Here is a 12,809-nt window from a genome sequence, read left to right on the forward strand (position 1 = left end):
CTTTTACTGAGACGAGCCCAACGACGCTGGGGTAGGCTGCAGCATCCCCGGCCGCGACCCGGACAGCAGGATAAGCGGCTTGGATGATGGATGATGGACGGCTGGATGGGTGATGGATGGCTGGATGGATGATGGATGGATGAGATGCCCATATTTCATCCTTTTTCCATTCAGATAAAGTTCTTACAACATACCACCATAGTTGAGGCAGGCAACCCGAAAAACCTTTAATATAATCCCAATTTAATGTGATTGAGAAACATTTTCTCCAACTTACAAAATAGCAAAACAAGGTGTTTTACAACACCGGGAGCAAACTGCGAAAACAGAATATACATGTTCTTTCAGTAAAGAACACAAATGACAGAAACACCATCTCGTCCTCCGTACGACATCGAAAGTCTCGAGTGCCTGTTCAGACTGCAAGGCCAAATCTCAAGTGACACCACCCTCCATATAGAGCCCTACTTTTAGCATGAGACCCATTTAATAAACTGTACTCAGGACTAAATTGGAGCACCATCAGCATGAAGAAGGTATGATTTGAGTGACAGTCTAGCACATTGGTGCCCAACCCTGCTCCTGGAGTGCTACCATCCTGCCGTTTTTCACCCCGACCCTGATTTAACACACCTGATTCTACTAACTAGCTACTGACCAAGACTTTGATTAATTGACTCAGACGTGTTAAATCAGGGCTGCAGTGAAAACCGGCAGGGTTGGGCACCACTGGTAGCAGAAAACACTTATTTCTTCTTCTTCTCATCTTTCTTGGTGACATCCCCTTTTTCCTTCTCCTTGTTTTTCTCCTCCTTCTTCTCCTTATCATCTTTCTTCTCTTTCTTGCCTTCTTCCTTCTCCTGTCCCTCCTTCCTCTCTGCATCTCGGTTGGAAATCTTGTTGTTGATCAGGTTGTGCAGAGCCACTACTGAGCGGATGAGAGAGGCCAGGTAAACAACCAGCATCTGGTCATTGGTCTTCAGGTAGAAGGCTTTAGTGAACTCCTGCAATGAAAACATTACAACTTTGCATCAAGAAAACGCAACTCCTTTCACAAATATAATTCTTGAAAACAATAGGAGGACCTGACGGGTAAAAATGTAATATAAGGCAAACCTATCCCTGTTATAGACAGTGGTGCCCAAACTTTTCAAGCAACTTTTTTAACATGGCGGTTTTAGTGTCATTTGGAAGGCAGGGTGATTCAGGAGTGGCCCAGTTGGTCAATGAGGCACACAGTTCATCTCTCAATTAACCTCTTATATACAGACCTGTCTGACATACAGGCAGATGAACTACTCTGTGAGCATATCCTGAAAAACTACTGAACCTACTGAGCCCACAAGTTTGATGCAAATTTTGCCAAAATGTGGGTTTGTTTCTGTTAAGGTGCCAATACACGGCTCATACTGCCGTGGTGTGTAATATCAGCTTTACACGGTAAACAAATCACAATGTTACTGGTTTTCTGTTTACAGTGTTCCTACATCTTAGGGAGAGACAGGAAGGGTTTGGTTTCCCTGAAATGACAAGGTGCAATTGATAACAAATATGCAAACCATCAAATTCACACTGTCAACGACTGAGTGATCACTGCAAGGACTCAATCCCCCTTAAAGGGAAACGATCCGGATGGATGGATGGTTAGATAGAAGGGATAACACTCCATTTGCAGCCATTACACACTGCAGTTTTCTGTGTCTATGAAATACTACCGAAATTGTGTTCTTTGGCGTGATACTGTCAGATAATCTGTGAATGTGAAAACTAACTTCCTGATTTGTCAATAGGCTGCACTGTATAAGAAAATGTGAACATCAAGGCTACATACAGCTGTATAAAGACATGTGAATAACAATGCTACATATAGCTGCACGATGTAGCATTGTAGATGCATTAGTAAATGCATCTACAGGAAAACCAGGAAGTTATCACATTCAAGGATTGTCCACAAGTCATCTTTCTGTGCAATGTCAACAGCGTAACAGAGACGCAAGCCTGCTCAGGATTATGGCTGCTGATGGGGTGCCATGCTTGCTATACACACTGATAAAATCATGATTGTTTCCATTTTAACTTGGGGGGGGGGGGGGTAAGCAATCCTGAGGAGAAGTTAGTAGGAGCTAGCTATGTTCTGAATACATACTGCAAAAGAATCGGCCCCCTCACTAACAGTCTCATGGGGTGTAAACTGATTGACAGTAAGTAGAGACCAATGAAGACGCTGGCTTGCAAAGAACTCTCTTGCTATGCTGATAAGGAGTGGGTACAGAGAAGATTTTCTAAGGGAGGAGAGAGCAAGAGATGTCAAAAATGGCGCCAGAGTTGGAGAGCAAAACTATAAATGACAATGAGGACATGAGAAGGTTTGAAAGTGAGAAGACTACATCAAATTGCTCAAGCGATTCTATTCAGTCAGTGAGATCAGAGGAGACGTATCTCGTTGAAATTATAGCTGTGACAAGAGAAGATGGGATTTTCAAGGACCCACATGAGGTCGGCAAGTTTGTAGGGGAAAAATTTGGAGAAGAATGATCGATCAGTATAACTAGAAGTGGGATGGTTATCACTGATTGTATCTCAGAGAGACAGAGTCCTTAAAATCAAGGTATTTAGAAGTGATCTCTGTGTGACTTGCTTCCCACTTAGATCAAAAGCAAGGATGAAGGCAGCGATGAGTGGCATGCCACTGTCAGTAAAGGCTGAGTCATTTTGGGATGTTGCAGGTGTGTGTGAGGCAAGAAGAATGACTGGATTCCTTGAAGGGGAGAAGGAGGACAGTAAGTCTGTGTGTTTTGACTTTTGAAAGGGAACTGCCGTAAAGAATGTATCTTGATTATGTGAGTTACAGGGTGAGGCCATATGAGAGCTCCTCTCAAGATGTTTTGGATGTCAAGAATATGGACATATTGCTGCAATATGTAATGGAGTCAGAAGACGTGGGAGATGTGGGAAGGATAACTACAATGTTGATGATTGTGAAGTTGAGAAAGCGCAAAGTGCCTACACTGCAAGGGAAATCATGATATGGGGTCAGCACAGTGTCCAAAAAGAATGAAGAAAGAGTAAGTGAATAAGATGAGTGCAGAAACGGGATTGTCGTATGCTGAAGCTGCTAAGAGAATGGAGAGAAATGATGAGACAGTGGAAGTGCAAAAAGAACTGCAGAAGAAAAGGAATGCAGCTGACCAGAATATATCTGCATGGACAAGAAAAGATTTTTGGCATTCACTGCCATAGTCATAAATTGCGCTGCTGGAATAAAGGGGAAGTTGGAGAGACTCAAGATGGTGCTGGATGCTGCCAGGAGATATTTGAATGTTTTTGACATAGTTGGAGAAGTTCTAAATGTTCAAGGCTCAGTGTTTTTGGTTTTTATTTTTCAAAGTCATCCGGCATGCCGAATTTTGCCACAAGAGGACACTGTTACATAACCTCACACGAACAGGAACAACTTTTGGATCCATGGAAACATAAAATCCGGGTGAAAATCAGTTTAAAAATCTGGGTATTTTTCGGTGAAAATCGGCAAAAACTGAAAACGCTGAGCCTTGTAGATGTTACACTGTGGGAAGGATCTGCATTAACTCAGGCTGGGTCTGGGTTATAGTATGGACAACGTCGTGAATGGGATCACTTTGGGTGTACAATGGAAATAATCAGTACTGTGAAGTTCTTACATTTCAGTAGGTGGCGGTAATGCAATATTTTGGAGACCAACCACCAATAAAAACCAAGAAGAAGAAAATGCTGCGTGTTTACAGTGCCTAGGTTGGCCACAGAGACAAGATTTTTTTTTTCTCAGTGCATCTACTCATTTGATAGCTGTCGGGCTCTAGAAAGAGTTTGACCAAACATTACAAAAAGTGTTCCAAATTGAAATCGCCAACAGCGACTTTAATATTAATACAATCAATAGATTCAAGGGGTCCTGGCAGCTCAATCAATTAAAGCGCATAGCATGTTGGCTCACGGGTACCTGCAATGTCCTGCATTTAAATCAATCCTAGAACCTTTATTGAATGTCTTCTCCTGGCTCTATACCTTATCTTTCCTGTCACTCTCCACTTCACTCTCAAACAACGGCAAAAGTTGCCCAAAAATTAATCTAAGCAAAATAAATAAAAAATAGATGAAGCAAGATATCTTACCACTTAACAAATCATATTTGGCCCTGCTACTTTGGTTGGTTTAAGAATAGGTGACTCCTTTTATTGAAATAAAGCAAAATCTTTATTGCAAGACACCCATTTCCAAACAGGGCTTGTATGTCACAGAAACATGAAAACAGCTTACCAGCAGATTTACATCTGGAAGTAGGTTGAAGACATCCTGCAGTTGGTAAATGATCTGGTGGTTGATGGGCAGTTTACCTGCTGCCACTCTCTCCAGGTAGGACCGAATGTCCAGTAGCTTAGAGTTGAGTCCCTTCAGGCCATGGACCTGGTTAGTGATGCGCTGGGACAGAGTGCCTACTGTTGTGTCCTTGATGTCTCTGTGGAATGCATCCCATAAATGAGAAGGGTGTGACTAAGCCTGTATGTATGTAACTATGTATATATGCATGTGTGCATCTTGTGCCAGAACTGCACAAATGTGGCTAAAATTATGATAAAGACTATCAGTTACATGCTGTCTCAATAACCTCGGGACCAAAATGGTTTCACTCGACTTTGTGCACTTCCAGCCAAAATTAATTTCTAACTACAGCAGACACTGCCTATGAAACACCATTTTAACAATGTCAATAGCCTATTCTTCTATTATCGGTTGCAGAAATTAAGTCTCATTGATGACATAATTGTGAAGCACAAGTTCAATAATAATAATAAGTCAATCTTATATAGCGTTCTTCTAACACTCAAAGTCGCTTTACAATAAACGGGGTGAAACAAGACAACAGTGAGAGTGGGCTTGGGTTTGTTTCCCCTGAGAGAGGAGGATGGTTGTGTACCTGAGAAGGTGTTCTACTCCAACTTCCTCTGCTTCCTCAGCTCCAATCTCACTGGTGACGTGTTCAAATGTCTTGGATGTTGGAGTTCCATCCTGAATAGATACATTAACATCCACCACAAATACAAAATAACAATTAGAAATTTTCATAATAATCTCTGGCAATATTTGGGGAGTGGCATTTTTTGTTAAGACCTGTTAGGTTATTACTTCAGATGTAAAATAACAATGACTATTCAACTTCTGAGTACAGGTTGTCAAATAATGAGAGTATTCTTTAGTGGCATCAGCCAAAGACTGAAAGAACTTCGGCCCAGTTGGCACACTGATCACACAGTGTGTCATAGTATTTGCACAGATTAAGATTCGTCCGAACCTTACTGGTGGACTCGTCTTAATTCTCAGAAATTTTTTCTTCTTCCCTTTTTCTCCCCAATTGCATCCAGCCAATTACCCCACTCTTCCAAGCCATCCCGATCGCTGCTCCACCCCCTCTGCTGATCCGGGGAGGGCTGCAGACTACCACATGCCTCCACCGATACATGTGGAGTCGCCAGCTGCTTCTTCTCCCCTGACAGTGAAGCATTTAGCCAGGGGGACGTAACGCGTGGGAGGATCACGCTATTCTCCCCAGTTCCCCCTCTCCCCTGAACAGGCGGCCCGACCGACCAAGGGAAACGCTAGTGCAGCGACCAGGACACACACCCACATCCAGCTTCCCACCCACACACACACACACACACACACACACACACACACACGGCCAATTGTGTCTGTAGGGACGACCGACTAAAGCTGGCGGTAACATGGGGTTGGTAGGCAACAGAATAGACTGCCACGCTACCCGGACGCCCCATTCTCAGAGATATTCTAAAGTAAATGATTGTCAAAAAACAAGATGGCAACCTGCTAAGATCTACAAGTTAGTGTCCAAATAGAATTTAACTGTCAGGTGTGTTATAAGAAACAGACCAGGAATATGGTCATGGTCCATATGTCCAAAGACTGGAATCACCCTAACTGAAAACTTGCAAAGATCACCACCCTGAAACATTTCACAAAAGATACAATTGTACTCACTACTGGCCAATATTTAATTTGGCCATTTTGGCACTGAGAAATGGAGTGGGGTGTTTTGGCTTTTATATTGACAAAACTGAAGTTTATGGAGACTTGTTCATTGACTTATTACATTTTCAGTGTAATTGGTGGGCAGAAGCAAACAACTGCAGAAATGATCTTCTCCAGTAGAAATACTCTTGGAGTCCAGTGCATGATGAATTAAATCTATAATAAGTTACAGAATGCCAATTATATTTGCACTATCCCTGGTTCACCTACATCATGTATTTCCTCCACTGAGATGTATGCTTCTGTGGGTAAGCCAAGATCTTTGGGCTTCACATCAATGATGACTAACACCTGGCAGAATACAAAAATAAAAGAGGGGAGGTGTTATTCAACAAGAGAATGTGTGTGAATAGTGAGGCGTGATTAAGACACATCGAACTGAATGTTATGCTGAGAAAATTGCTAACAGAAAACAAGCTACATACTGAATTTGTGCAGTATTGTTTGACGAGTTCATTGATGGCGATGTCATTCTTATGCAGTTTTGGTCCTGTGTGGTACCATCCAACAATTCTCTCTCTGGCTGAAATGTAGTATTAATAAATAAACATATCAGGACACTACAATATAGCAACATTTTAGTTGATTCCAATGAAAGGCGTAGATGTAGGCCGTGGATTACCATTAACTTTCTTGAACATGCCATACATGTTCTCCAGGTAGTCATGGTCCAAGAACCACACCGAGTCATCCTTATCATCTTCGTCAAATGGCACTAGTGTAGAGCAGTGTTATTAACAATAACAAGTTTGACTGGGGATTTGTCTGAGAAAGTGTAATGAGACTATCTTGCTTGCAGGTTTTAATTAATGTTTACAGTCACAGCTAAAACACAGTCTCAAAAAAGTACTCACCAGCAAAACTATTTGAAACATCAAGAATTTTTTTCTGCCAAGACCCAAGTAGAACACCAACCACTCGTTTCTGGTTGCCAACTTTCCCTATTCTGTGAGGTTGAAGAGCCAAATGAATGGAGAAAAAAAAACAAGGAAAGTATCATTAGCTAGTTATTGGATGCTAACCTCTTGACATTTTCTTTGTATCACTCTCGGCAAATCAACGTGAGACGTTATATCTCCAGTATGAATGTAATAACTCAACAACTAATTAATCCAGGTGGAACATCACAGAGTGGTGCGTCCTACTTTAAACTAACGTCAGGTCGTCAATAAGCTAAATCAAGTTAGCATGCTAACTAGCCAGGTTGCAGTAGTCCAGCTGACAGCTAACATTACATCCCAACGGGGTTCTGACTCAGCACGGCTAGCGTTAGCTTAGCACCACATCGAGCTAGTCAGCAGCGTTAGCACGCGTGCTAACTCTAATATAAATCTAGACATAGCTAACCACTAGTATCCTACCAATTAATTATTATCATGGGTTCTTTACCTGTTAAAATGGTCCACCACGCTTAGTAACACGAGCGGATGTACAACCACATTTTCTACTGCTAACTCCGGCATTCTTGCGGCGAGGGTAAACAGCGAACAGCCAACACAACGACGGCGACACTTGATTTCCGCTCACGGCAACGTAACTTCCGTTTCTCTTGGCAACGCAGAAACGCACGCGAACGGCGTCGTCAGACAGCTGGCCGCACTCCTGGCAGAATGGTAGGAAACAAGTTATCATGACGCTGTCGTGTCAGGTGGCTGTAATTATAATCAGAAGCGCCTCCTTTAATTGAATTTTAATAGGCCTTTTGTATGTGTATCAGTCTGTTTCTCAGCCAACTCAGGAAAACATGAGAAACTGTACTGAAACCTGTGACCTGCCGAACCAATATCTTAGAGATGCAGTCACTGTTGTGTTGGTTGCTTTAGCTAGTTGCGTTAGCTAGTTGCGTTAGCCCCTTTTTATGGTGTTTATTATGTAAAATGTGATAAGCACACGTATTCTGCTCTGTCCCTCAGGTTGAAGCCGAGGAAACGTTGAAGAGGATCAAGACACACAGGGGTGTGATTGGCACTATAGTTGTTAATGCAGAGGGTATGTCATTAATCAGACAACCTAGATAGTGTGGTCTTCCTTCTCTTTATTAGGCCTCTCCATTCTACTTTGTACCACTGGGGAGTTGCACTTAATTTCGTTGTACAGCTATGCAATGACAGATAAAGGCATTCACTCACTCACTCACTCACTCACTCACTTATTCACTTATTCATTCATTCATGCCTAGCATACAACTGAATTGCACTTTGAATAATTTTGTCCCCCTGATGTGTGATAGATGTTTTGGTACACTGCCTGCCTGACTGTAAAGCTGGTACAATAACGTTATTATTGCCTTTAGGTATTCCAATAAGAACTACCTTTGACAATTCCACAACTGTTCAGTATGCAGGACTGCTGCAGCAGCTCACCATGAAAGCCAGGAGCACGATTCGAGACATTGACCCTCAGAATGACCTCACATTTCTCCGCATTCGTTCCAGGAAACATGAGATCATGGTAGCACCAGGTAAGGGTAGCGCAGGTCTTGGCATCATAGACATCACTGACTTCACGACAATCATGAGCAAAATCGTTTAATACTTTGATTAGTAAAGGTGTTAATTATAGTCGCTAAACGCCTTTCTGCTTTTGTTTCCCTGTTCTCCAGAAAACGAGTTTCTGCTGATAGTCATCCAGAACCCAAGTGAATAGCCTTCAGCCATGCTCATGAGAGTCAGGCTTTGGTTTGTCACATGGTGAACTTTGCTTCTTTTTTTAAGCAAAAGGACCTTTAGGGAGCTTTTTAGTAGTGTTTGATTTGTTTATTGTCAATTCCATTTTTGTGACTTTTTTTTTTACTTGGCATAAGGTTTTGTTTGTTCTAGTTTTGTGCATGTCTTCCCTCCTATGTCTCTGTGTTGATATTCAATATAATTCCTTATTTTTCATATAGGAGACACAATCATTAATTGGTAATGGCACAATGCCACCATGGCAATGATTGTGCCTTTAACACTAGTAATGTATTTAATAAAGCAACATATATATCCTACCTATATATCTGACAATTTTTTTGTGCTGAACTCTTTTTCTAAACACAAAATACATTCCCTGACTGTTTTTCCAAGAAATGTGGTATCCAAACTTTGGGAGCGAACCTGCGCAGAGCTGCTACGTGACATGGCAGTGTGTGATTCAGAAACCAAACAATGAGAAGCAGAGAAAAAAAGCAATAGGTTTACTTACACTAAGGACATTGAAGGGTGCTTCTTTTCAGGTTTTACAACTAATCTATTTTGGGTTTTACAACTCAAGGACCATGACAACAAGATACTACTGCAGTTTTTGAAGACATTATCATCTCAGGTGAAAATGGAATAGATGATCTGTCTCTTGTTTCTCTCAGATGAGCACATGTGAAAGATTGTTGAAAACTGGCTAAAAACTAGTGACCATTTGAGATTTATTAGAATGTCCATTGGCTAATAATGTAGTTCTACGCTATTATCTCTGACAGGTCTTGTGTGTGTGTGTGTGTGTGTCCGTGGCTAATCTCAGAAACTAAAAGTAAATGCGAAGTCGATCATATTTCGCAAGCCAGCAAATCATTCACTGCTGATCTCAGCACCGGAGAACTGGAGGAACACTGGACGAACCAAAAATAATTCCCCTTATTCACCTCGCCGCCACGCAGAAGTGCTATAGTCTCTAAAGTTGAAACTCTGCCATAAAAACAGAATTTTAAGAGTAGGATTAAGAAGAGTCACAGCTGGAATTCATCTCAGTAGCTACAATAGAACATTTCCCATGGCTGAGCTTGGTTTCCCTACTGTTGTTTTATTGCTTTAGAATGAGTGAGTCAACCAGCAGAGCAGCCATCCACCTTCATTCATTTCCTATCATGAAAACCGTGACAGTTAAACACATTTGAAGTCTTTTAATAAAGGCTTTGAAATGATGACAGCCTGGTCTCTGTCATTTTATATTAGAGTTGGTCGTGTGAGGGTCCGCCTAGGAGGCTGCACATCCAAAGACTGACAGGTAGACGTTTGTACTGGGTAGATTTTTCAGCTTTAGCACTGCATATTAAAAACTTCTTTCCCCATATTTCCTGTTCAATCAACTTGGGCGCTGCACAAAAGTCTTATAATGAAAGGGAAAACACTGGGTTTTCTGTCTGTGTGGGCATGTACGGAGATGGGGAGATGCAGTACGTCTGGAGGAGATCTCCTCTAGTTGTTCAATCTTTCTATTTACAGAATTTGTCCACACCGATCTTCCTTACATCTACGTAGAAGCAGCCGGTCTCAAGCACCGAGTTAGAGCAGAAAGAAGGACCCTGAGCTGGCCGGTGCTAACAGCATAGCGGGTACACAGATGCTGCACCAGAGTTGAGACCAGATGGGGTTTAGAAATGCGGTGTGGATAGGAACACAAAAGCAGGGTTCATCAGAGGGACGCTGGACCCTGGCAGACAGAAGCTTCTACAGTTAGGGGGAAGTAGAGTTCAGGAAGTGGCTTAGTGAGAGGCAAAACAGCCCAGACTCTTTGGACTGTGGACTGATGGGAGTCTGTGCTGAATGGCTTGCTACACCTTGTTCTCAGTGCAAAAATTAATCTGCTATAACAGTGAGATTGTGTTCCAAAAACTATTTCTGGTGATTTTTCTTATTGGTACAGCACAGAGACACAACACCTGAGCTTTTTTCAGGAATTCTTCGCTAACCTAACAGGATATCATTATCATACACAAATGCTACTACTGCTGCTTAAAAAATGACTCCTGTGCAAATACAAACTCTTACCTTGAATATTACAAATTTACTGGGAATCCGAGAGAGGAGGTGAGGTATTGTATGAGGAAGTCAGGAGCTGCAGAGAAGTATGTAGGAGTGGTGCAGGATATGTATGAGGGCAGTGTGACAGGTGTGAGGTGTGTGGTTGGAATGACAGATGGGGTCAAGGTGGAGGTGGGATTACATCAAGCATCAGCTCTGAGCCCTTTCTTGTTTGCAATGGTGATGGACAGGTTGACGGATGAGATCAGGCAGGAGTTTCCGTGGACGATGATGTTTGCAGATGTCATCGTGATCTGTAGTGAGAGTAGGGTGCAGGTGGAGGAGAGCCTGGAGAGGTGGAGGTATGCACTGGAGAGAAGAGGAATGAAAGTCAGTAGGAGCAAGATGGAATACCTATGCATGAATGGGAGGGAGGACAGTGGAATGGTCAGGATGCAAGGAGTAAAGATGATGAAGGCGTATGAGTTTAAATACTTGGGGTCAACTGTCCAAAGTAACGGGGAGTGCAGAAGAGAGGTGGAGAAGAGAGTGCAGGCAGGGTGGAGTAGGTGGAGAAGAGTGTCAGGAGTGATGTGTGACAGAAGGGTACCAGCAAGAGTTAAAGGGAAGGTTTACAAGATGGTTGTGAGACCAGCTATGTTGTATGGTTTGGAGACAGAGGAGGAGCTGGAGGTGGCAGAGATGAAGATGATAAGATTTTCACAGGGAGTAACAAAGAAGGACAGGATTAGGAACTATTATATTAGAAGGACAGCTCAGGTTGGACGGTTTGGAGACAAAGCAAGAGAGGCAAGATTGAGATGGTGTGGACATGTGTGGAGGAGAGATGCTGGGTATACTGGGAGAAGGATGCTGAATATGGAGCTGCCAGGGAAGAGGAGAAGAGGAAGGCCAAAGGGGAGGTTTATGGATGTGGTGAGGGAGGACATGCAGGTGGCTGGCGTGACAGAGGAAGATGCAGAGGACAGGAAGAGATGGAAACGGATGATCTGCTGTGGCGACCCCTTATGGGAGCAGCCAAAAGTAGTAGTAGTAGTAGTAGTAGAGTATGTGAACCACTGCAAGATATACACTGATGAGCCATAACATTATGACCACTCACAGGTGAACTGAATAATGCTGATCATCTCCAAACAGGGGCAAATGTCAAGGTCTGGGTAGATAAGATGGTACATGAACAATCGGATCTCATAATCACCGTGTTGGATGCAGGAGAAATGGGCAGGAGTAAACACCTGAGTGACTTTGACAAGAGCCAACTTGTTATGGCCAGACGACTGGCTCAGAGCATCTCTGAAACGGTGAGGCTTGTGTGGTGCTCCTGGTCAGCAGTGGTGAGTACCTGCTGACAGTGGTTTGAGGAGGGACAAACCACAGACCGGTGACGGGGTGTTGGGCACCCAAGGCTCATCGATGTGCAAGGGCAACGAAGGCTATCCTGTCTGGTCCGAGCTGACAGAAGGTCTACTGTGGCACAAGTCATAGAACATTTTAATGACGTTTACAGCAGGAATGTGTTACAACACACAGTGCATCACAGCTTGCTGTGTATGGGGCTGCTTAGCCGCAGACCAGTCAGAGTGCCCACGATGACCCCTATCAACCGTCCAAAGCACCTACAATGGGCGTGCGAGCATTGGGACTTGACCATGGAGCAGTGGAAGAAGGTTGCCTGGTCCGATGAGTCCCATTTTCTTTTACATCATGTGGATGGACCTGTACATGAGTGCCGTTTACCTGGGGAAGTGATGGCACTGTAGGAAGACAACAAGCCAGTGGAGGGAGTGTGATGCTCTGGGCAATGTTGTGCTGGGAAACCCTGGTTCTGGCTATTCATGTGGACATCAATGTGACACGTGCCACCTACCTAAACATCGTAACAGACCAGGTACACCCCTTCATGGCAACGGTGTTCCCTGATGGCAGTGGCCTCTTTCAGCAGGATAATGCACCCTGCCACACTGCACACATTGTTCAGGAATGGTTTGAGGA

The 12,809-nt window shown here is 43.2% G+C and overlaps 2 protein-coding genes across 2 annotated transcripts; one reads left to right on the forward strand and one right to left on the reverse strand.

Annotated features, from left to right (window-relative positions):
- Positions 1 to 222: 222 nt before the first annotated feature.
- Positions 223 to 7,600, reverse strand: psmd7 (proteasome 26S subunit, non-ATPase 7). Its single transcript, XM_056281883.1, has 8 exons — positions 7,474 to 7,600; positions 6,939 to 7,030; positions 6,707 to 6,799; positions 6,510 to 6,607; positions 6,295 to 6,375; positions 4,955 to 5,046; positions 4,297 to 4,495; positions 223 to 1,004 (listed from the first exon to the last, which is right to left on the reverse strand). The coding sequence occupies exons 1-8, from the start codon at positions 7,545 to 7,547 to the stop codon at positions 747 to 749; spliced, it is 987 nt and encodes a 328-aa protein (XP_056137858.1). The 5' UTR covers positions 7,548 to 7,600; the 3' UTR covers positions 223 to 746.
- A 114-nt stretch (positions 7,601 to 7,714) lies between these two features.
- Positions 7,715 to 9,064, forward strand: LOC130114649 (dynein light chain roadblock-type 2-like). Its single transcript, XM_056282511.1, has 4 exons — positions 7,715 to 7,738; positions 7,998 to 8,073; positions 8,378 to 8,545; positions 8,687 to 9,064. The coding sequence occupies exons 1-4, from the start codon at positions 7,715 to 7,717 to the stop codon at positions 8,728 to 8,730; spliced, it is 312 nt and encodes a 103-aa protein (XP_056138486.1). The 3' UTR covers positions 8,731 to 9,064.
- The last annotated feature ends 3,745 nt before the right edge of the window (positions 9,065 to 12,809 follow it).

This window comes from Lampris incognitus, chromosome 6 (genome assembly GCF_029633865.1).
Source record: "Lampris incognitus isolate fLamInc1 chromosome 6, fLamInc1.hap2, whole genome shotgun sequence".
Classification (NCBI taxonomy): domain Eukaryota; kingdom Metazoa; phylum Chordata; class Actinopteri; order Lampriformes; family Lampridae; genus Lampris; species Lampris incognitus.

Bases quoted from the DNA above. Each gene is read 5' to 3' on its own strand.
- LOC130114649 (XM_056282511.1), top strand. From the start codon at position 7,715: ATGACGCTGTCGTGTCAGGTGGCT. The intron at 7,739-7,997 runs GTAATTATAATC...TCTGTCCCTCAG, and splicing joins CGCTGTCGTGTCAGGTGGCT to GTTGAAGCCGAGGAAACGTT. The intron at 8,546-8,686 runs GTAAGGGTAGCG...CCTGTTCTCCAG, and splicing joins TGAGATCATGGTAGCACCAG to AAAACGAGTTTCTGCTGATA.
- psmd7 (XM_056281883.1), bottom strand. From the start codon at position 7,547: ATGCCGGAGTTAGCAGTAGAAAATGTGGTTGTACATCCGCTCGTGTTA. The intron at 6,376-6,509 runs GTATGTAGCTTG...GTATTCTGCCAG, and splicing joins AACAATACTGCACAAATTCA to GTGTTAGTCATCATTGATGT. The intron at 4,496-4,954 runs GTACACAACCAT...TGCATTCCACAG, and splicing joins GGAGTAGAACACCTTCTCAG to AGACATCAAGGACACAACAG.